The sequence below is a fragment of the Thamnophis sirtalis genome, unplaced genomic scaffold, assembly GCF_051295495.1.
Source record: "Thamnophis sirtalis isolate CommonGarterSnake01/CBP01778 unplaced genomic scaffold, rThaSir2_p1.2 scaffold_3, whole genome shotgun sequence".
Classification (NCBI taxonomy): domain Eukaryota; kingdom Metazoa; phylum Chordata; class Lepidosauria; order Squamata; family Natricidae; genus Thamnophis; species Thamnophis sirtalis.
Window position 1 is genome coordinate 43,518,252 of NW_028261383.1, and position 24,369 is coordinate 43,542,620.

Here is a 24,369-nt window from a genome sequence, read left to right on the forward strand (position 1 = left end):
AGGCGAGCGGCGGGACGAACCCTTGCTGTCAATCTCCCCCTCCCCTTGTGCCTTTTCGCAGCCGTCCCATCGTTCTCCCGCCAGTGGGGCTGCTCCTGTGATCCCCCCCCCCCGTGGCTGCGAAGGAGTTTCCCGAGAGTTTTAGAGGGTCAGGAGTACGACCCTCATTGCAACGTCGCCATTTGCAAGCTCCGGCTGCTTGGGAGGGTGGTTATTCATGTATTTTTTTCTTCTTGCTTCCGCTTTCTTGCCGGCTTGCAAGGATTGTGGTGGCGGCTTGGATGGAAATAGTGACATTCGTGGCATCGCGCTTGGGGTTAAAAACTGCTTTTCGTTCGCGGCAGCAACTGCTCTTTGAGAATTCTTGCTTGAAAAAACAGGACTCCCTCACGCGGTCCTGAATTGAGGTCCATCTCCCTCCACCCCTAATTAAAAAGCCCCTGGTAAATTCTTGCCTGTCCTGTGCCACTTGGCATGCCTGCCTGTTTAGTTGTTATTGCGCTGATTGAATTCTAAAATACCCCATCAATCTACCCCATCCAGAGGTGGCGGCAGCGCGTTGTTGTTGTTGGGGCCAGCCTGCTCGTCCATGGCTGGAGCCGTCATCGCGGGCGTTGGGGACCTTCCGTTCTTCCTCCGCACCTCGCCCGAGCAGTCCTTACAGTCGCTGCCCGGCTCCAGCCATGGACGAGCAGGCTGGCCCCAACAACAACAACGCACTGCTCTTGCCGCCACCTCCGGGTGGGAAGCAATCACGCCTGTGCGGCCCCTGTGCTGCGGTGGGAAGCGAGTCTGCAAGGCTTGGTTGCTTCCCACCCGGAGATGGCGGCAAGAGCAGCGCGTTGTTGTTGTTGGGGCCAGCCTGCTCGTCCATGGCTGGAGCCGTCATCGCGGGCGTTAGGGACCTTCCGTTCTTCCTCCGCACCTCGCCCGAGCAGTCCTTACACTCGCTGCCCGGCTCCAGCCATGGACGAGCAGGCTGGCCCCAACAACAACAACGCACTGCTCTTGCCGCCACCTCCGGGTGGGAAGCAATCACGCCTGTGCGGCCCCTGTGCTGCGGTGGGAAGCGAGTCTGCAAGGCTTGGTTGCTTCCCACCCGGAGATGGCGGCAAGAGCAGCGCGTTGTTGTTGTTGGGGCCAGCCTGCTCGTCCATGGTTGGAGCCGTCATCGCGGGCGTTAGGGACCTTCCGTTCTTCCTCCGCACCTCGCCCGAGCAGTCCTTACAGTCGCTGCCCGGCTCCAGCCATGGACGAGCAGGCTGGCCCCAACAACAACAACGCACTGCTCTTGCCGCCACCTCCGGGTGGGAAGCAATCACGCCTGTGCGGCCCCTGTGCTGCGGTGGGAAGCGAGTCTGCAAGGCTTGGTTGCTTCCCACCCGGAGGTGGCGGCAAGAGCAGCGCGTTGTTGTTGTTGGGGCCAGCCTGCTCGTCCATGGTTGGAGCCGTCATCGCGGGCGTTAGGGACCTTCCGTTCTTCCTCCGCACCTCGCCCGAGCAGTCCTTACAGTCGCTGCCCGGCTCCAGCCATGGACGAGCAGGCTGGCCCCAACAACAACAACGCACTGCTCTTGCCGCCACCTCCGGGTGGGAAGCAATCACGCCTGTGCGGCCCCTGTGCTGCGGTGGGAAGCGAGTCTGCAAGGCTTGGTTGCTTCCCACCCGGAGATGGCGGCAAGAGCAGCGCGTTGTTGTTGTTGGGGCCAGCCTGCTCGTCCATGGCTGGAGCCGTCATCGCGGGCGTTAGGGACCTTCCGTTCTTCCTCCGCACCTCGCCCGAGCAGTCCTTACACTCGCTGCCCGGCTCCAGCCATGGACGAGCAGGCTGGCCCCAACAACAACAACGCACTGCTCTTGCCGCCACCTCCGGGTGGGAAGCAATCACGCCTGTGCGGCCCCTGTGCTGCGGTGGGAAGCGAGTCTGCAAGGCTTGGTTGCTTCCCACCCGGAGGTGGCGGCAAGAGCAGCGTGTTGTTGTTGTTGGGGCCAGCCTGCTCGTCCATGGCTGGAGCCGTCATCGCGGGCGTTAGGGACCTTCTGTTCTTCCTCCGCACCTCGCCCGAGCAGTCCTTACACTCGCTGCCCGGCTCCAGCCATGGACCAACAACAACGCACTGCTCTTGCCGCCACCTCCGGGTGGGAAGCAATCACGCCTGTGTGGCCCCTGTGCTGCGGTGGGAAGCGAGTCTGCAAGGCTTGGTTGCTTCCCGCCACCGCCTCTTCCCTCGTCCGTCTCGATTGCTGGAAGCAGTAACAAACGGCGCGTCTGCTCCGCTGTCAGCGCCTTGACAGCCACCCCAGCCGGCGGCTACCAGGCCTCGCTGGAGTCAATTGCAAAACCGCGTTCAGCGCTTTGAGGACCTGAGGCATCTTGGGAAATGCAGTTCCCTATCGGAAAGAATGGAGTAGCTGCGAATTTGTAACAACAGAAGATAATAACTTGGTGCTTCGCAGGTTACGAAAATCTCAAGTTTGATTTGCACACTGTTTTTTAAAAGTTAGATAAAGAAATTATGCTGTGAAAGCGACTAGAAAGCCTCCCCTCCCCTTCCTGTGTGCGAGAAAGGGAAGGAGAGGAAGGAAGGAGGGAGGGAGGGGGGAAGGAAAAAGAAGAAGGGAGGGGGGAGAAGATGGAAGGAGAAAAGATGGATGGAAGGAGAAAGAATGGGAGGAGAAGGAGGAAGATTGAAGAAAAAAAGAAGAAAAAGAAGAAGGGAGGGAGAAAAGTGGGAAGGAGGTAGGAAGAAAAGGGGAAAAGAGGGAAAGAGCAGAAAGACAAAGAGGATGAAGTTGATAGGCAAGAGGAAAGAGGAAGGAAGGAAAAAAGAAAAAGGGAGGGAGAGAGGAAAGAAGAAAAGATGGAACTAGAAAGGAAAGAAGGGAGGGAGGAAAGGGGAAGACAGGGAAAGAGCAGAAAGACCGAGAAGGTGAAGGTAGATAGGCAGAAGGAAAATAGGAAAGGAGGGAAGGAGGAAGGAACAGAAGCGAAGAGGAAGAGAGAAATGGAAAGAGCAAAAAGACAGAGAAGGTAGATAGGCAAAAGAAATGAAGCTGAAAGAATGGAAGGAGGAAGGAAGAGAAAAGGAGGAAGGGAGTGAGTGAGGAAAGAAGAGAGGATGGAAGGAGAAAGGAAGGGAGGGAAAGAGCAGAAGACGGATAAGGTGAAGGTAGATAAGCAAGAGGAATGAAGGAAGAAGTGAGGAGTCTCGGGGAGGGGGAAAGAAAACATTTAGTGACCAAAGTTACAATGGCATTGAAAAAAGTGACTGATGACCATTTTTCACACTTAGCGACCGTTGCAGCATCCTCATGGTCACGTGATCAAAATTTTGTTTGGCAACAGATTCATATTTATGCTGGTTTCAGTGTCCTGGGGTGACCTTTTGACAAAAAAAATTTTTTTTAATCAAGCCCCCCCCCCCCCCCCCCCCGGTCAAAGGCGTCCCTCTTTTCCAATCTGAAAATCTGGTCAGCTTAGTTTCTGGCCTCCACAAATGGTTTTTAAAAACAATTACTAGAACAATTATCCACGCAAGCCACCTTTTACAATGTCCTTTGCAAATTAAGTCATCCATTTCAGACCTTAAAAAATGACTAGGAGAAAAGATGAATGAAACAAACCAAATGTAAATAATAAAAATATATTTTATACAGATAATATACCATGCCCCATCCATCTTATTAATGTCCTGAATGATTACAGGAAATTCTCATTTTAGATATGCAGATATTTCTTCAGGAAGACTGAAATGTACAGCGCATTGCACGAGGCCTGATTTGTTTTCTGTTAGATCTGCAAAGGCAGGGCTTTGACAGTTGCTGAGGTTCAGACCATCTACTGAGTCTTTTTCCTCTGGATTGTCCTTCTCCATTTGGTGTTCCGGAGAGAGGCTTTGAAGCCAACTACAAAAAAACAAATTACTGCCATTGATGGTTGCCTGAATGGTTCCCCTTTTAACTATATTTTTCTTACCATTATTGCTGAAAATACAAGACAAATGAATTACCCCATTTCTTGGCGCGATGTGGATGTTCAATTTTACTTTTGCAATTGTTTGTATTAGGATTTTGGATTTCTGTTGGAAGGATTTAATATTATATATTAGTGTAGAGAGAGAGGTATTCCTGGTTTAGTAACTGCCTCATTTAGTAGTTACGGTGACGAAAGAAAATCTTATGTAAATTGGCTTCTTCCATTTATTGTATTATCTCCATAGATTTATTCTCTGTATCATATAACTTTTCATAATATTCTTTGACTATTTTATTAAATTATCTCATTTTAGAACTGTATGTTTTCCTGATCATTTTGCAATTTTATTCATCACTTTTTTCGCTTTCCTTTTTTCAATTTATACGCCAACCATTTCATGGTTTGTTTGTGTTCTCAAAAAAAGTTTTCTTTTACCCTTTTGGTTTGCTGAGCTATTTTTTCTGAAGCTATTAAGTTCAATTTAATGTTTAATCATCTCCATTTGTCCTTTAAATATTTTCTTTTGTGGCTCTCTTTGAAGCTCTAACTCCAATTTCTTACATTCTTCTTTTAGCATTGTACTTTGTTGATTTTTCTCTTTATTCTTTTTAGCCATATAAATTATGTTGTCAATCCCAATTGTGGTTGCTAAACAAGGACAACCTGTACTTAATTTTACAATATTTATTAATATTACTTGTATTATTTAAATGTTGCTCTGTAATTGAATGGGCAGGTAATGCTACATTAAATATATTTCTGGCTCACTAGTTGTTCCAAGTCCAGATCCAAACTGAATCAAAAGACAGCAAGATTCTAGTTCTACTCTTGTTCTAGCAAGATCTTGATATTCAAAGTACAGAGATTTGATTTCAGAAATGATCACTGTATGTATCATTTCTCAATGTAATGAAATCGCATCAAAGTGGCTGACCATTTGTCTATAATCTGGGGAAAAACCCTACAAAATCTCTGTTAGAGATTCTGCAAAAGTCCACAGAACATCCAAATCAAATATTTCTGATGTGATTTGAAAGATACAAATGATGATTTGGCTACATCTCCTGCAAATAAATTTTTCCTTCCAACAGTCACACAGCCATAGTGGTTACCATAGAAAAGAAACGAAGGAAGAAATAATACAATAAGTAGTACTGGAAATATCTCCCCCTCACACCCTCAGAAAACCTGATTTTAGAGCTGCTTGCTTTGATGACTGCATGCCCTAATAGGATTCTCTGTGAACAAGAAACTCATCACAACACATTCGAAAGAAGAGAGCCTCTGTATCAGAATGTTTATGTCCATGTATTTGAGTTGCCTCTAAAGGGATTCCAATTAAGAATGCTCTTTCTTATATATTAAAATTGAATTCTGTAACCCTTTATCTACAGGTATACAAATAAACAGGAGTGTCCTATTTTTTTGACCTTTGATGCTGTAAATAGGCCTGTATAAGAACTGCGGTGGCATAGTGGTTAGAGTGCAGTACTGTGGGCAACTTCTGCTAACTGCTGGCTGCCTGCAATTTGGCAGTTCGAATCTCACCAGGCTTAAGGTTGACTCAGCCTTCCATCCTTCCAAGGTGAATAAAATGAGGACCCAGGGGGCGATATGCTGAATGTGGAAACTGCTTAGAGAGGGACTGTAAAGCACTATGGAGCAGTATATAAGTCTAAGTGCTATTGCTAAGAGCTCTTGCTATAAGCAGCACTCCCCCCCCCCTTTAATTTCACCCAATACAAATTGCTTGGTAGAAAGAATTTGAGGTTACACAGAAATGGTAGTACAGTCTCAAATTCTTTTTTTCACATGTTTAATGTGTCAAAAGAGCAGGGAAACATGAAGCATTCTTTACTTACAAGCCTTGTATATTTACATTATGGAGTTCTAACTGAGAACTCCTATGGAATGGGCCCTGTGATATGTAGATCAAATCTTAGGCTCTTGCAGAGAACTAGAGTTGGTTCGCTTGATGTGTTAAGCATTTGACTGATTATTTATTTCTATTATTGTTTTGTACTGCTGCTGCTGCTGTTGTATTTGGCTGAGATTGTGTGACTGACTAGTCCAAAGTAATTCAATAGTCTTTATGATTCCATGAGGATCTGCTGCAAATCTATATCTCCTCAATTAACTCAAAACATTTTATTAAGTTATAAATACAAAAGTAAATAAAAAAGCAGTGAGGAGGGAGGGGAAAGGGGAAAGAGAAGTGAGGAAAAGTAGGGAAAAGAAAAGAAAAATAAGCATTGACTTCCGACTCTCTCTGTTGCAATAGAATAAGGCATTTAGCATCAAATCACAGCTTTTTGTTTTTTCCATAATAATATGAACAAGCCAGTTCTATAAAGATCTATCAATCTAATCTATAAAACCCAAAGTCGATGTTACATTCTTTTCCACATCAAGCACGAAATTCAGAAGCAGTTTCCATGTGGAAACAAAAGTATTTATGTACTTTTCTTTAATCAGAGTAGTCAGTTTTACCATTTCAGCCAACTCCATCAACTTCTACAACCATTCTTCCATGTTAGGTATCGAGATACCTTTCCATTTTTGTGCATACCATAGTCTTAGTTAATAGTCTAATTAAGACCTATGCTAGCAATTACAAATCTCTGGCTCAATGTTTGCCATGTTGCTCCTTAAAATACTTAGCAATTATATCAGTGATTTAATTTAGAATATAACTTTATGGATAAGATTTTGAGAAACTTAAGGTAAGCCATCTTAAAGTAACTGAAAATAATGGCAGTGTAAAAAATCTCTACATAACAAGGTTGACTCTTAATATTATAATTGGCCTAGAAATGTATTGCTTCCTAGTTGAGATGGAACACATGGGGTTCAGCTGCAGCTAAAAAGCTGTAACTATGAAATATATTTTGTCCATACTATGATCATATGCACAACAGATTAGACCAAAATGTAGGATCGTATTACCTGCACTATAGGTATTTTGCAAAGTGTTTGGGGGATATTGAAATTTTAAATATTCCCATTGGAAAGAGCATTCATTTGCAGATGGACTGAAGAATGTATCAAGACAGACAGCTTGGTATCATTCATACTAAGGAAATGGTTGTAAGATATTTCTGAGATGGAGAAACAATCTACGGGGTGAAAAAAGTGAGAACTAAATTCTTCTTTTCTCTGGGTTTTATATTATTTCAACTGCCTTAGTGCAGTGTTTGATAGACCCTGTTACTCATAATTGTCTTCCAAGAAGACACCTGTCATCTTCCTCTTCTCATTTGGATGGGAGAAATTGGGATCCCTCAGAATAAGTACTTATTAACAAGTAACAACAACAAAAGGAAATAGACTCTGAAGCCAATTGTTTAACCTGTAACTTTTGGAAAAAAACGCTTAGACAACACAGAATACCCTCCTTTGGCTAGTTACTTCAATAACCCAAAGTGTAATTTAAAGCCAAATGTATTAAAAGTAAAAAAAGAAAAAAAATCATTTTAAACTGTATGAAGTCTTAAGTAAGAAAACAAGACAAACAGCTGCAATTGTAGTGGTGATGGGCACACCATTGGAAGACCTAAAGGACCAGGTTGGGACAGATTGTCTTGAAGAAAATTTATGTTTGTGGTTGCTAAGAGTTGACACCAACTTGATGGCACATAAGTCAGTCATCAGACAGTCTGTCAGTTACATGCAAATGGTGATAACATAGGAAAAGAAAGCACTGAAAATATCAAAAACAGTAAATTACAGGAATCATCATCATCATCTTCATTTAATGACCCCACAATCCCTCGCGGAGTGGAGTCTGGGCAACTGAATGGAGCTAACGAAGTGTTTTAATGGCTGGGTGCCCTTCCTATCGCCAATGTGGAGTTTTGTTCAGCAGATATATTCTCAGTGTGTCGAGAGAGAGAAATATCTGTCTCTACCTAGGTGAGGTGAGAGCTCCAGCTCTAGGCCACTGCACCACTTCAGTAACTTACAGGAATCTCTCATTTAAAACAAAAACAAAAATGAAGAGAACATACACTTGGCCAAATTCAAGGAGGGAAGGATCTGCTGCTGAAAGAGCTCAAGAAATAATGGATAATACAATACAGTACAGTACAATACAATGCAATGCAGTACAGTACAATACAATACAATACAATACAATTATAATATAATATAATATATACACAAATAGAATTCAGATACAAAAGCTATCAAATATTTTAACCAGTATTCCTATTAAAGTAAATCAGATATCTAAATGCAGAATCTTGGGTACAAACATTGCCTGTATATCAGAAATGAAAGATGATTCCTATGACCAATTCCTGCCAGATTTTCCTGGATAATTCCTAAATCAAGTTAACTTGAAAACTTAATTCAGAGTCTTGAATGAACTTTTCACCATGACACTTTTTTCACTGTAATCTTTGTTTCCTTGGTAATTGTTCCCTGACACAGATTTCCTTATTTGTTTATTCTGGATCTCATCTTAAAGATTCCAGCTGTTCTTCTCTGTCTCTGTTCAGAGTTTCTCTCCCTATCTCCACCCCACCCCCCACCCCCAACACACCCTGGCTTAGATTTTGAAAGGGCTTTGTTGTCTTATCAGAAACGGAAGGGCCAAGGGATGTGTATGTAGACCAGAGCAGATACCCATTGTCCCTCTGAATGATGTGAACCGAAACCCAGTTAAGCAGTATGTGGTTTCCCTGCCTAGGGTGCAATTATCTGCCCTTTGATTGCTTAGTGGCAATACAACTATTTCATCTACTGAATTTATGGTAGATTACAAATGAGAAAAACAAGAAGGAGGAAGCTAGTGAAATTGTTTGTGCCTTTTTCTTTTTTGCTAGATGCCATTCTAGAACCAACAGTTTGGTTACAAATTGTTTAGCTTTTTTTTTTTGAGTCAGATGATAGGCAATTGTTTTTTGAGGAAAATCCATTCAAAGCTCAAATGACATTCTAACTATCGTCTGTCCATTCAACCATCCATCCATTTAAAATCACGCCTTTTATTAATCTTAAGAACAACTCAAGGTGATGAACATATATAATACCCTTTCCTCCTCCTAATTTTCTCCACAACAATGGCTCTGTGAAGTGAGTTGGGCTAAGAGATAGGGCGTTGGTACTTACCTGATACGCCTCTTCTCATAGTGGGGGGAGGAGTATCCAGAATGGGTTGACCTTATCCTCTCGTGATTGGTTTGAGTCAGATAAGCTCTTTGGGCTCCGCCCCCTGGAAGTGAGCCTGCCCAGTTTTATGACGAAGAGCTCTCTCCGACTCGTTGCATCATTCGCTCCAGACTCTTGATTCAGTTTTTTTGCTTTTATTGTCTTCAACATCAATAATTAAATAACAATATAAACAATGAACATAACACTTAGTTGTACAAACATAGTCAGGGAGGGACTGGATACTCCTCCCTCCACTATGAGAAGAGGCGTATCAGGTAAGTACCAACGCCCTTTCTCCATAGTGAGGGGGGAGGAGTATCCAGAATGGGACGTACCAAAGCCTGCACGTCCCTAGGGAGGGAGATCCCTGAGGCCCTATGTCCCCCACTCAGGCCTGTTGAGGCACGGGTCCTGCCCTGCGAACCGCCTGCAACACCCTGCGGCCGAACGAGGCCTCTGCCGAGGCAAAGGAGTCCAACTTATAGTTCCTAACAAAGGGAGAGGGGGAAGCCCATGTGACTGCCCTGCAGATTTCGGCCAGGGATGCTTGTGTGGCCCAGGCCGTGGATGTGGCTGCACTCCGTGTGGAGTGGGCTGTGATATGATTTGGTGTCTGTAACCCCTGCGATTGGTAAGCAGTGGCAATGCAGGTTCGCAGCCACCTGCCGATAGTGGTGGAAGTTACCTTATTACCCAGGGATCCTGGTTGGAAGGAGACAAACAGGGCTTCGGATTTCCTTTTTGGCCTGGTTCTCCTGAGGTAAATCCTCAGAACCCTCCTAACGTCCAGAGTGTGCCACTTCCTCTCCAATGGGTGAGAAGGGTCTGGACAGAAGTTGGGCAAAATCAGTTCCTGGGCTCGATGGAAGCAGGAGCACACCTTGGGAATGAAGGATGGATCCAGCCGTAACACCACCCTATCTTGGTGGAAGACACAGAGATCCTCCCTGGTGGACAGCGCCTGCAGTTCGGATATCCGCCTGGCGGAAGTGATGGCCACCAGGAAAGCCACCTTCAGGGTCAGGAACTTAAGGGAAACTGTTTGTAATGGCTCAAATGGGGCGCCCGTTAGAGCGTCCAATACCCTGTGTAAATCCCAGGAAGGGTACCTGTGTACCGTAGGTGGTCTGAGGTTGGAGGCCCCCTTAAGGAATTGCCTGACCATGGGGTGGTGTGACAGGCTCTGATTTCTGCCACACAGGAGAACTGATGAGATGGCTGAGACCTGTCTCCTAATTGTGTTAGGAGCTAACCCTCTATCCAGGCCCGCCTGGAGGAAGTCCAGAACCTGAGGCACCGTAGCCTGGATGGGGTTGAACCCCCAGGAGTTGCACCAAGAGTCAAAGGCCCGCCACGTGGAGCCATAGATGCGCTCTGTGGAGGGCCTGCGGGCGGCCTGGATAGTCCTTATCACCCTGGGGGAGAAGAGGTCTTTCCTCAGGATGCTCCGCTCCACCGCCAAGCGGTCAACTGGCTGCAGCTTCCGCTCCAAGTTGTCCCCTTGGTCCGGTTGAGCCAGCCGGCTCTGATGAACCCACCCCTGCTGTATGTTCTGCCCTCAGCGAATGTTGTCTAAATTCATAGGCTATCTGAGGTGCTTCTGCGATCTCTCATAGTCGGGCATCCCATTCTGAGTTTGTGGTGGGTTCTGGCATGGGGACCAGCCTGTCTGACCCTTTTTTTTTCTCCCCCCCCCCCCCCCGGCCATAAGGGTGCTATGATTCTATGGCTAGGATTAGCGCAGAGATATTCAGAATGTAAACACAGATGGAGTTTAATGGGCGGCCACTAGAGTGTGTGTAAAGATGGAGTGAGGGGAGCTAAGGCTCACAATAAAGGCCTGCCGCAAAGGTAAATTAATAATAATAACAACAAGAACCACAACCACAATAATAATAATGAAATAGAATAAAATACAAAAGGGGGCATCTTCCCGCCTGATAAAACCAAGAAAGATTAAGGAAACGATTGGTCCCTTGCTGGGAGAAGTGGCCCGAAGGTGACAAGCAGCAGGGGTAAGCCGAACTATTTAACTCGTGCTTGGCATCTGTCTTTACCCGAAGGGATAAACAATCCAACCTATCAAGAACCGCATCCCAAATTCAGATTAGGAACCCAAGATGAGATAGGGAAGAAATGGTAGCCTGTCTATCTTAGGCAAGGTCCAATTCCCAGGACCGGGTGGGTTACACCCAGGGGTCTGAAGGAGTTGGAATTCTGTACTCAGTTTGGTCCCCATGATGTAGAAGAGATGTGGAGACTCTTAAGGAGAGTGCAGAGAAGGCAACAGGGGATCAGGGTACTGGAGACTAAAGCCTATGAAGAACGGTTGCAGGAACTGGGTAGGTCTAGTCTACTGGAAGGAAGGACTAGGGGAGACGTGATAGCAGTGTTCCAATATCTCTGGGGTTGCCACAGAGAAGAGGCTGCCTGACTATCCTCTAAGGCACTTGAGTGCAGAACAAGAAGCAATGGGTGGAAACTAAACAAGGAGAGAAGCAACTTAGAGCTGAGGAGAAATTTCATGACAGTTAGAACAATTAATCAGTGGAACAGCCTGCCTCCAGACATTGTGAGAGCCCCAACAGTTTTTAAGAAGCTGTTGGGTGGCAATGACAATAGCAATAGCAGTTAGATTTATATACCGCTTCATAGGGCTTTCAGCCCTCTCTAGGTGGTTTACAGAGTCAGCCTAATCAACCATAGGAAGCCATTTGTCTGAGATGGTATAGGATATCCTGCCTGGGCAGGGGATTGAGCTAGAAAGCCTGCAGGTTCCTTCCCATTCTGCTATTGTATTGCATAGTATTGTATTGTATTGCATTAGCCGTTTGCCTAGTCACCCCCACCCTTGGAAGGTCTTCAGTAACCTGATTGGGGGCTCCATTGGGAGCTGCACTTTAGCAGCTGGGCTGAATATTCCTCCCCCCCCCTGCGTTTTTCCAGGCTGCAGGGGGCTGCCAGCTTGGATTAACAAAACAAAACACAGTTTTTGCTACTGGGGCCAGTAGGCCTCTCGCCTCTCCCGTTCTGTCTCCTAATTAAAGGAGAGTTTTCTTAAGGGGGAATCAAGAATTAACCACGACAACACAGCTTGCTACTGATGCCCATCAGTCTCTTGCCCCTCCCGCTCTGTCTCCTAATTAAAGGAGAGCTTTCTTAAGGGGGAATCAAGAATTAGCCATGGCAGACACAGCTTGCTACTGATGCCCATCAGTCTCTTGCCCCTCCCGCTCTGTCTCCTAATTAAAGGAGAGCTTTCTTAAGGGGGAATCAAGAATTAGCCATGGCAAACACAACTTGCTACTGATGCCCATCAGTCTCTTGCCCCTCCCGCTCTGTCTCCTAATTAAAGGAGAGTTTTCTTAAGGGGGAATCAAGAATTAGCCATGACAAACACAGCTTGCTACGGATGCCGGTCAGCCTCTTGCCCCTCCCGCTCTGTCTCCTAATTAAAGGAGAATGTTCTTATGGAGGAAGCCTTCTCCTGTTACTTGGCAGCCAGAAAGGTAGGGGGGGTGGTTCTTCCTGCAAGCCTTGTGGCAGCTGCCTTTGTGATTCAACAAGGAAGTAGGCTTGGGGGGGATTGATCCACCACCTGCCTCTTTAACTCCTTGATAGGCCTCCTTTTGGCCCTTTGCTGCCTCCCTCGCTCTTGGCTAATGCCTCTGCGATCGTCTCTCACCTTTGTAGGTCTCCTCAAGTGGTGGTTGTTGTCCTGCCGGCCTCCTGAGCTGCTGGGGGCCGCCATCTTGGACCACGTGGCTTCAAGATGGCCCCCGGCTCCAAATTCAAAAGGCTCCTCTTTGCTGGAGCACATGGAAATGGCTTTTGCCTTTGCAGGCTTGCCATGCGGCTGTCGCTCATCTCCCGCAGCTGTTTTAGAGCCTTTCCGGCTCTCACCTTGTCCACTGGTGATAGCTGCCAGCACAAGTTTTCCTTTTTAAAAACCCTCGTGGCTGAGGGGAGCGGAGGAGCGCTTCTGCTCCTGAGAAGCCTCTCATCAAGGGCTGCCTCTAGGAGGCATGTGTGCCCGGTTCTCCTGCTTGCCCGGCAACGGTCCTCACAGAGTGACTCCATCTCACTCAATGGCCAGGGCAGCGTGCCGCCCCAGAGGGCTTGTGGCAATCCAGTCGTTGCAGGAGGAGGCTGTGTGCGATGAAGGGAGGCAGGATTCGCCGGGTCCAAGTTTATTTTCTTTAATCCTTTGTAAATTACTGGAGGTCTGGAGAGGTGCAACCTTTCCCTTGATTGGGGTGAGTCAAATCTCCAGCTCTTACAAGCCTCAGCTGTTAGGGCTGCCTGCTAGAGGCTTTTGCCCGTCCTCCTGGTTAGGGCTGCCTGCTAGAGGCTTTTGCCCTTCCTCCTGCTGCCCGGCCAAGCTCCTCACTGAGAGTCTTTGGATGTCCTCAGTGTCCAGGGCAGCCTGCCGCCCCAGGGGGGCTAGTGGCAGTCCCAATCCTGCAGGAGGAGGCTGTGTGTGAAGCAGGGTCCAAATGAATTTTCCTTTAGATCCTAGTAAATTCCTGGAGCTCTCGAATGAGCAACTTCTCACGATCGTTTTGAGTCAGAAAACTGGGCAGGCTCACTTCCAGGGGGCGGAGCCCAAAGAGCTTATCTGACTCAAACCAATCACGAGAGGATAAGGTCAACCCATTCTGGATACTCCTCCCCCCTCACTATGGAGAAAGGCCTAGGCCAAGGTCACCCAGCTGGCTTTCATGGCTATGGTGGAACTAGAACTCACCATCTCCTGGTTTCTAGCCTGGTGCCTTAATCATATGTCAGCTTTGTGAACTCTATGCCTGCCTGATACAACATAACAGCAGCAAAGACTATTCAAGGACTAACAATCTTATCTCATCTGAGAAAGCTAAAGATAAAACATTATAACTTGATGAGATGGTAGCATTTCCATACACACACACATATCACGTACAAGCAGTGTAAGCAAATACCTGTTCTGGTTTCAGTCCAGGAGGGACCCAAGCGTATTCTTCCAAGGCACAGCCAGAATCATCATCAGAAGTTGAATTCCTCTGGAAGTCAAACATCAGCTTGGTCACCGTCTTCTCCATTTCTAAAGGCATCACAGTTTCAAAGTGTTCTGACTGTGGACACTTACAGTGCCGGCAAATTTTTCTGGGGATATGAAGTAAAAAGCCAACAGTTATCCTCTATTTAAGGATATATGAAATAGAGATTAGAATGTCTGAGGTATGAATATCAATGAGGGTCATTTAGCATCCAAATGCCAGGTTTCTATAGCTTTACAATTATATAAACAAAATTATGAATTCATACCTATTGAACACTTAAGCACTTTCCTGAAAAAAAGTTGATGGGTTTGGCTAATTGTTGAACCTAAGATTATCAAAACATAATTATATGTTGTGAGCACATGGTATAGTGGCTTTCTTTTGAATGGAAGTAATTTCACATATTAACTTTACTCTGGAAACTCTTCTTTTGAATTACATATCCCTGGTTTGGCAAGTACGAGGGAACAATGTATAATGCATATTTTGTGATTACAGAAACATTGATACATGCATTTTTCCTCAATTATGCAGCTGTCTAAAGAAATCACTTCCCTTTCTATATCAGAACATACAATTTACCATCAGGGTTCCCATCTGAAGGACTGTTTAAAAATCTGGTTATTTTTTCTTTCAGCTGGCTTAAATGTTAATTATATCCATGCCATGTTATTATGCAACATGTCTCACTCACTCACTCACACACACACACACACACACACACACACACACACACACACACACAGAGTTTTGTTTCATACATAACAGATGTATGTTTTTTCAGAATTTATTCTCCTTCCTTCCCTTTCCTTCATAAGTCAGTGTGAAGACTCTGAATGGCTCACAATTCCTATTCCGGTAAGTAAAATTAAACAATACAAAAACCCAACCCAACTCATTGCTGTCAATCCATAGCAGTAATATTATTGGGATAGAATCATGATTTCATTCTTGTCCCCAAAAGCCCTCAGTAAGAACCAGGTCTTGATCAGTCCATGGATGTACAGTCGGCAGAGGGCATTTAATATATTTTCATGTGTCAGTTTCAAAAGAAAATGGAAATGAAAACAGCACAACTGAGGAACACTGGTGCCAACTAATTTGTACTAATATCATTTGAGATATTATATCTGCTGTGGTCACTGTGATATCTATATCCATGGGAAATGGTTATTGGATGGAGGGTGCTTTGGATAAAGCAGCTGTCAGCAATAAGCCTGCATGGGATAAGTGAAATGCAATGTCTACATGTAAACAACAACCTGTCCTTGACAAAATGCCAGAGCCCCAAAGCAGTTTTCTAAACCCAAGCATAATTCTTTCATTTGGAGAGGAGGGGGCAGGGAAACCAGCGAGCTCTGGACCACCCATACAGAACTGGCTGTAAGGATTTAAGGATCAAATGCATTTGATAGACGATCTGGGATACACCTCTTCATTTCCCCTCCTTTGACAGCACCCATAAATATGCAAAGAGTGCCAGATCATCAGCACGTTCAGCTCAGCAAGCAGAAAGGCTGTCATATACAGTATGCAAAATGTCAACGTAAACAGAAACTTCAGAACGGCAAATTCCTTAACAATGACGGAACATCATAGACGGGGTTGTGCTAAATAAAGGCACTGATGAAAGTTGCCCAACACCAACTGCTACCTCTCTATACGATTATCACAAGGCTGCTTTACAGAGAACAAGGCTAAAGCTCATTAGATACTTCCTACATATGAAGTTCCTAAATTTGATCCCAAGTGAAGGTGAACAGACTGCCTTTTGTAACAAAGAGCTATCTTCATAATTCGTTTCCTTTGGGCTCGCTTTTCTTATTCCCTTCTCAGGAGGCCACTTCATGGACAGTAACAGCTCCTGCAGAAAGGAAATATCTGATCAGACTCCCAAAAATTAGAGAAGAGTCTAGTTTTGAAACTGTGATGGTTGACCTACTCAATGAAACTGCATTGGCATAGGAAAGAAAAAAACCTGAAGGGTCAATCAAAATGAATCTCCAAACCCAGTGATGGTTAAGCCTTTCGGCACTGAGTGCCGAAACTGGAGCACGCAAGTGTGCGGATGCGCCTGCGTGATGCCAGAGCACCGGGACCAAGAAGACAGCAGTTGGCCTGTGCACATGCGTGCAGCAGCCAGCTGTTCTTAGGGGTCCCGTCATGCACATGTGTGTCGGGCAGCTGGTCCAGTGCACAAGCACACCAGCACACTCTCTTCCTGGTTCCGGTGCGGACATGAGTACTGGCCAGAGCTGATGGTTTTTTTATATCTGTAATTCCTTGCTTTCTTGCCATTTCACTAACTGAAAATAAATAGCTGACAAACACCAGCCAGAGCATACGCGCACCGGAACCCAGAAGAGCAGCTGATGATTCATGTGTGCCCACAGAGAGGGCTCTGCATGCCACCTCTGGCAGGTGTTACATAGGTTCGCCATCATGGTCCTAACCTGTCCTAATCTATTCTAAATCTTGCTAGCCATGCTCTACAATATTTGTCTCCTTCAATACAGCTTTGTCTAATCAGATGCCCTCTAACCTTGGAACTGTAACAGCTATGCTATTTGGAGTTGTGTTTCAGCAAATCTGCAGGCTGGTTTGAAAAGAACTAAGGATCTCCAATTCTTGGTTGAGTTGTTGGATGATTTTGATGGAAGGAAGGATAAGGCTTTGCATCTTAGTAGATATAAAATATCAAATGAAGAGATACAGAGCTGTGCTTGTCAACAGTAAATGTGAAAATGGCACTGTGATCCTAAAGGGATCAAGGAATAAATATGAGCTATCAACGTAATGCAGCAAAGAACAGAAGAAAAATTGCACCTAAATCATGGGAAGTACTTAAGATGGGCTTGGAATGTACTGATTCTGGACAGGGCACTTTAAAAGGGAAATTTGGAGTGGGTTTAAAAGGGAACTATCAAGTTGGAAAGGAGTTTACAAACCGCATTATCTGGAGAAGGATTAAAGTAGCTAGGTATATTTACCTCTGGAAAGGGAAGACTGAGAATAGTGATCCACTAAATGCCTATGGAGATTCTTAATCATCCAGGTTATGGTTATCCCAAAGGTGCTTCTTCCAAAAGGCAACTGGACTTTCTTGGGGATTTTTCCCTATGAAAACATTTTACTTCTCATCCCAGAAGCTTCTTCAGTTCAGAACTAAAAAAGCTTCTTGGATGAGGAGCGAAACGTTGTCAAAGAGGAAGGCTTTCCTGTGCAAATAGAGGTAGGGTCTGCCCTCCTAAAGTCAAGGAGGGCTAAAGCATAGCTCAATGTGTTGACATTAAAAGAAAGATATTTTTGAGTCATATGTTATATATTCTTTGATTAAACAGTTTACCAATCCAATAAGCAATAATGTGAAACCAATGTCTGTGTCTTAAGAGCTACCATTTTCAGGGCCAGCCGTAGTGTTTTACAGCTTGGGTCAAAGATTGCAATTTCCTCTCCTCTTTTCAACGTGAACAAAGGTAAAACAAGAATTTTACTTTTTCCCCAGCTCAGGCAAAAAACAACAACCCCAGAACTATTTCCAACATTGAAAGCAGAACTCTATAATCAGCAGAGTTTTTCATGACATTCAACACTGGGAAAACTGAGGCAGCTGTTTTACCCTGCCCAAGATTAGACTAACATTCTTGAAATTAATTAAATTGCTGCAGTCTAAAAATATACTCCGTGTCCTATTTTTTTTTTTAATGGAACATTTGGGGATCTGAACTTGATGAATATGTTTGAGCAAGTCATGAAGAGCTGATCATAAAATAATTTGCAGATGTTCCTAAATCCCTTTAAAATAATAATACATTAATCAAAATCTTTCTAGGTTATATTGGAGGGATTGTATTCACATTAGTTAGAATTTATCTCTGGCAAAGTTGGTTTAGTTATTAAGTTGGGTCCACACTGTTGTTTTTGGAATGAATTAGGAAAAAGACATAATTAATCATATTGTTTATCTTGTTTTATTTTGATCATTTGTATGCCAAGGAAAGTTAAAAAAGGGGTAGAAAGCACTTGAAAGCTACACTAAAATACCAAATGTAAAACCCAAAGAATAGAATAGAATAACAGAGTTGGAAGGGACCTTAGAGGTCTTCTAGTCCAACCCCCTGCTTAGGGAGGAAACCCTACACAACTTCAGACAAATGGTTATTCAGCATCTTCTTTAAAAACTTCCAATGTTGGAGCATTTACAACTTCTGGAGGCAAGTTGTTCCACTGATTAATTGTTCTAACTGTTTCTCCTTAGTTCAAAGTTGCTTCTTTCCTTGATTAGTTTGATTGCATACAGGCAGTCCTACCTGTAACGAAGCCTACCCACCATGATCATAACTTCATAATGGTCATAAAGCAGACCTTTATGACTTTAGGACATTACCATTGGCTGTAAACATGGCCTGGCTGCCAGGTGCCCAAAATACAATCACATGACTGAGGGCACAACTGTCTGTCGGAACTTTGAAGCTTGATTGTAAGTACTAAGTAGGTCCATTGGAACTTCAAATGGTCATTAGGGGACTGCCAGTAGAGACGTCTATGCTTAGAAACCTCCTTTTCAATCACTGCATCCCTTCCTCCTGTGCTAGATAGGACAGCTCTCAATAGCTTTCTTTAAACTAGAAGAGATAGTGCTCACCAAATCTCTGCAGGAAGGGAGTTTGGGGATGACCATGAAAAGCTTGTCTCTAAGATGCCATCGGATGGCAATCTCTTAAGGATGCTTCCTGGAGGACCCTATTCAAGGTGATCAGATGGGGAGAAGGTGGCCTCTTAAGTAACCAGGCCTGGAGCCATCATTCAGGATCTAATTGGCAACCAGTACAGTTCCCAAAGCAATTGAATCACTCAGGTACACTGGGATTTACCCATCACTTCCCAGGATGCCACATTCTGTCACCAATTGCATCTTCCGAATGTTCTTCAGGTACAGCCCCATGTAGGGTCATTAAAGTAATTACCGTATTTTTGGAGTATAAGACGCACCTTTTTACTCCCAAAAAGAGGGTGAAAATCTGTGTGGATCTTATACTCCAAATGTAGCTCCACCCACCCGCTCTGCGCATCACATTTTCAGGGGGTTTCATGCAGCAGGGATCCTCACTTTCACCTACTGGAACCGCCTGCTGCCACCTGAACACGATGCACCTGTTTGTCCTCTGCACACGCCCTTTTTGGAATCAGAGAGGGGACCCTACAACCCAAAAACGCTTTCATTGAAAAGGCTTTCATCGTAGTTCCCCAGGGAGCTTCGGGAATCAGGCTCCGACTGAGGCAGCAGACATTAGCCAGATGAATTCTGATGGATGCTGCTGAGAAAGAGGCAGAAAGGTTTTTTTCCTGATTTCCTCCCCAAAAATTAAGGTGCATCTTATACTCCGGTGCGTCTTATACTCCGAAAAATACAGTAATCAAAATGGAAGATGGCCAAGGCATGAATTACTGTGAAAAAGCCTCCCAATCCAGGCATGAAGCAAAACTCAGGTCTAATAGCAATAGCAATAGCAGTTAGACTTATATACCGCTTCATAGGGCTTTCAGCCCTCTCTAAGCGGTTTACAGAGTCAGCATATTGCCCCCACAGTCTGGGTCCTCATTTCACCCACCTCGGAAGGATGGAAGGCTGAGTCAACCTTGAGCCGGTGAGATTAGAACCGCTGAACTGCAGATAACAGTCAGCTGAAGTGGCCTGCAATACTGCACCCTAACCACTGTGCCACCTCGGGGGAATCTCTCATGTACATTACAATATTTTCCAAGTTCTGTAAACTGTAGCAATATAAACAATTATTTTTTTTCTGTCAGTTTGTATTCTTGTTTGATTTTAGTTGGTTACAATTATAAATATTGGAAACAAAATTACCTATTTCTTTGGACCAACACTATCTAAAATGTGAAAAAAATTAGCACCACAGAGCAAAGAGTTTGGACAAACCCTTCAATTAAGCATTGTTTTTATTCAGTTTCTGTTTTTAACCACCTTAATAGCCTACACATACATGCAAATGTATTTTTGCTAGAAACTATTGAATCTGTCGATATGTATCCATTTTGTTTCGCACAAATTAAACTGAGAAGAGAAATTGGTGTCTCCATTTTGACTCAACCCCAAACTCTAGCCCAATCCTCTGCTTGCTTCAGTTCTGGCTACCATTTGGAAGAGTACTAACAAAACGATCTCTGTAGCGATGTTGCATAGAATGATTGTGATTAATTAACATTAAGTGTAACACCCAAAACCATTTCACAAACCGTTCCCACCCCAAAGTAAAACATATTCTTCCTATTGCAATCCTCTATGAATGTACAAACATTTCTTTCTCTGACTAAAAAGGAGGTGGAGGGAGGCAGTTGAGAGGTTTGGTATATAAATAAATAAAATAAATAAATCAAAGTGACTGCATATAAACTTAAAACTCTGCAGCTTACAGAGCACAAATATGCACTATGCCTCAAGACTTTGCTAAGCCAAAGGAAGAAAAGTTGCCAATTTCCCCCCCATTTCCTGCTTTTCATCAGATTTAAATATATACAGATGCAAATGTAAGAAGGGTGTCTGGATTCTATCTAGTCAGTGACAGAATCTCGGCCGGCCACTGCCTGCTAGTCTCTAAACCAATCAGATCGCAATTTCATATGAATTCTTTAATTAATGAGCTACTGTAGGAAGGCTTCATCCTTTTTTTCTGGAACAAGGAGGTCAACCATAATTCCCATCTCTGCTGATGATATAATGTTGAACAAATCAATATGTCACGCAATTTAATGGCCTTTATGCATCTCTATCAATCCTCAATCCACCAACAACTCTGAAAGCGGCCTACTCAAATCTGCTGCCAACTGGTGGTGAGACAGTCGGTGTTTACGTATTTGAAAAAAATATATGTTCTTACAGAGCGTGGTGATATTTTACCAACCTTCAGTTCCAGGGTTATTAATCATACAGAAAATCTCCACAGAAAATATCAGGGAATAGCAAAAAACATTTAAGGCTTAGGGAAGTAAAATAAAATAAAATAAAATAAAATACTGCGGTATCAGGAGACAAAGTGGAAAAGAAAAACAACATACTTTCCAGTGGTAAAAGCTACCACAAAGTTGGAGAATGTACCCACCGTATTATAGCTAACAATGGTCTCTATGCCCTTTTTTTATATTGCAGTTGCTATGCAAAAACTACTTCAGTATAGCTATCCAGTGAAGCTGTAATGACTGAAAACCAAGCAGAAATTCAGGGCTTTGTAACTTAGAGAGGCAGCAAGTTCATCACTACACATGTCATTAAAGTAAAACAGAATCCCGTACTGTCTTCTTGGAGGAACTCTGGAGAAATGAAGATGTTGAAATTGATTTCTGTTTGAGAAAAGGGAGGAGGAATAGGAAGTGGGAAATGAGAATTCAAAAAGAAGAAAAGGAGGGTGCTTCAGGGATAATCAGACTGGGAAAAAAACGTGGGTCAGAGTGTCTGACATTTTGTGAAAAGATCCTCTGAGGATATACAGGTCATCCATGACTTACAACAGTTCATTTAGTGTCATTTCAAAGTAACGACACTGAAAAAGTGACTTATGACTATTTTTCACACGTACTACCATTGCAGCATCTTCATGGTCATGTGATCAAAATTTGGAAGCTTGGCAACGGGTTCGTATTTATGACGGCTGCAATATCCCAGGATCATGTGATCCCTTTTTGCGACTTTCTGATAAGCAAATTCAACGGTGAAGCCAGATTCACTTAACAACCTTGTTGCTAACTTAACAACGTCAGTGGTTCACTTAACAATTTTGGCAAGAAAGGTCATAAAATGGGGCAAAACTCACTCAACAACCTTCTCACTTAGCAACATAAATTTTGGGCTCAATTGTGGTTGTAAATCGAAGACTACCTGTATCATTCAGGATTCTCAACCATTCCATTGTAATTATATCTAGATTCTAGTAGAATTATTGCCATTATTTTCTAAATAACTGGAAAAGATGGTCAAAAGCCTAATCTCTATGGAGTAATCTGTCTCCCATAGTTAAAATGCCTCCCGCCTTTTGGACATTCAAGAATAGGGCAAAACAGCCCTTTTTCATGTAACCTTTGGAATATAGTTGAAAGGTCTTTAGTAGTTAACAGAAGTGAAGATATGATTCTGGTTGGGAAATTATTATATGTGTCATACTTTTATGTTTTTAATACTGTAGGCCTTCTAAGGTCTGATGACTAGGCACAATACCATTGGTGGTAATAACAAATGAATACATATGATATAAATCTTCTACCACTTTCCACGAATTGTGGTTCAGTCTCCTACAGAGTCAATATCAACATGTAGGTGCTTGTATCTTCTCATGGCAGTCTAATAATGTAGAAATGAGTGAAGTTATATGATGATGACTGGATCATCACTGTCATGAAAAAAGACACTTCCTTGTAAGTAAGGAAAGGCCAGATGATAAAGTACTGTATTCTACAAATCACCTCAATGAAGAATTAAAAAGACTTCTCTGCTTAACATCATTTATTTTCCTGCATGCAATACTATTTTAAACATCTCTCAGAAAACTAAATTGCTTAAAATCTACTTTATTTTCTTCTTCTGCATACATACTGTCATGCCAACATGTGACACAGAAACTATATTTAGCTTCGAAAACCCATGCTTAATCATCACGAATCTGTAAATTGCTGAGCCATTCCAGTTAACAGAAGTGACCCTAATGGGACCGAAGCACTCCAAGATAATAAATATAATAATCTCTAAAACCACCACAAGGACACCTGACGAGACAAGGAGACATTTGTGATCCAGGGCAAATAATGCATCAACAATCTCTGACCTATCTTTTTAACCCATCTTCAAACATCATGACCTAAAGTTAATACCTTCGGTTGAAAAAAAATTAATATCCTTAAATTAATAAAATACAGTATTCACAGGAGATAGCAGTTTAAGTCTAATCAGGGTAAATCCAGGTATGTTTGTGAGCTACATTCATGCATGATTTAATGGCTAATTCATGAATCTATGTGCACTATGTTGGCTGGTTTTATATAGCTACATTGGCTAGTATGTGCAACATTTTAAAACAATACTAAATTACAATGCTAAATATTAAATGCAATACTAAAATACTAAGTTTTTGCAAGCAACATGTGAATTGGATTCTAGTGCCTTTACTATTTTTTAAGAAATAGGTCAGTGATGGCGAACCTTTTCAGCACTCAGTGCTAGTCTTCCGGTTACTGACGGAATCAATGCAGTTGTTCAGTTAATACCACGATTGTTAAGTGAATCTGGCTTCCCCATTGACTTTGCTTGTTAGAAGCTCGTAAAAGGGATCAATCACATGACCCCTGCAACTATCGTAAATATGAACCGGTTGCCTAGCATCCAAATTTTGATCACGCGACAACGGAGATGCTGCAACTGTTGTAAGTGTGAAAAAATGGTCATGTCACTTTTTCCAGTGTCGTCGTAACTTCGCATGGTCACTAAATGAAAGGTTGTAAGTCGAGAACTACCTCTACTAATCTAAGGGTCATATAGCAAAAACATAAAAGCAAAAATGCATAATTGTAAAAAAAAAAATTAAAACATGCAAGATGCATACCTTCAGTTAATACTATCAAGAGGCAACAGTTACTAGAAAAAATATAATCTTGGCTGGTTTGTGAAAAGATGGGGGGGGGGCTGCCAGAGACCTCTGAGGACAGAGAGTTTTATGAAGTGTCACAGAGAGTGCTTGCTGTCTAATCCACAGCCCATTATTTTAACGAAATTAGATCTATGAAATGTTCAAAAAGGAAAATCTGGAATACAAAAGTTAGATTTGGTTGAAAAGAACTGGGTTCAAAATCCAGTTATGAGGTAAAGGGGAACGTGAAAAGCTTACTTTGAACATAGGAACTAAGGATCAGGGCCTCCTGAACTGTATCCCCTGGATATGTGACGCTTATTAACATTTACAATGATTTGGACATTCTTCTAAAAAGTAAGCAAAAGAGGCGGTGGTGGTAGGGAGAAATGTAATAAAAAATCTGACCCTTTGCTGCTATGTTGTACAGCAGAGATAGCATTAAGCCCATGGAATACATAAAGGGAAAATGCATGTGTCTGGAAAAACTCACGATCCTTGGCTAACGTGTCAAATGCATTACCATATAAAGAATAACAGCGTGGAACGGGTAGAGAAAGTTATGCTG

At 43.3% G+C, this 24,369-nt stretch overlaps 1 protein-coding gene across 3 annotated transcripts in view; it reads right to left on the reverse strand.

The window, feature by feature from the left end:
* The window catches only part of PRICKLE2 (prickle planar cell polarity protein 2), a 389,088-nt gene that overhangs the window by 112,406 nt on the left and 252,313 nt on the right, over nucleotides 1–24,369 (reverse strand). For 2 of the 3 annotated variants that reach the window (XM_087708820.1, XM_087708821.1), the window contains one exon: nucleotides 14,089–14,272. In XM_087708820.1, coding sequence (XP_087564946.1) covers nucleotides 14,089–14,272 — 184 coding nt within the window. Of the gene's footprint in view, nucleotides 1–14,088; nucleotides 14,273–15,884; nucleotides 15,962–24,369 lie in introns of those variants that run through there. The other variant, XM_014073626.2, reaches the window with a different exon arrangement.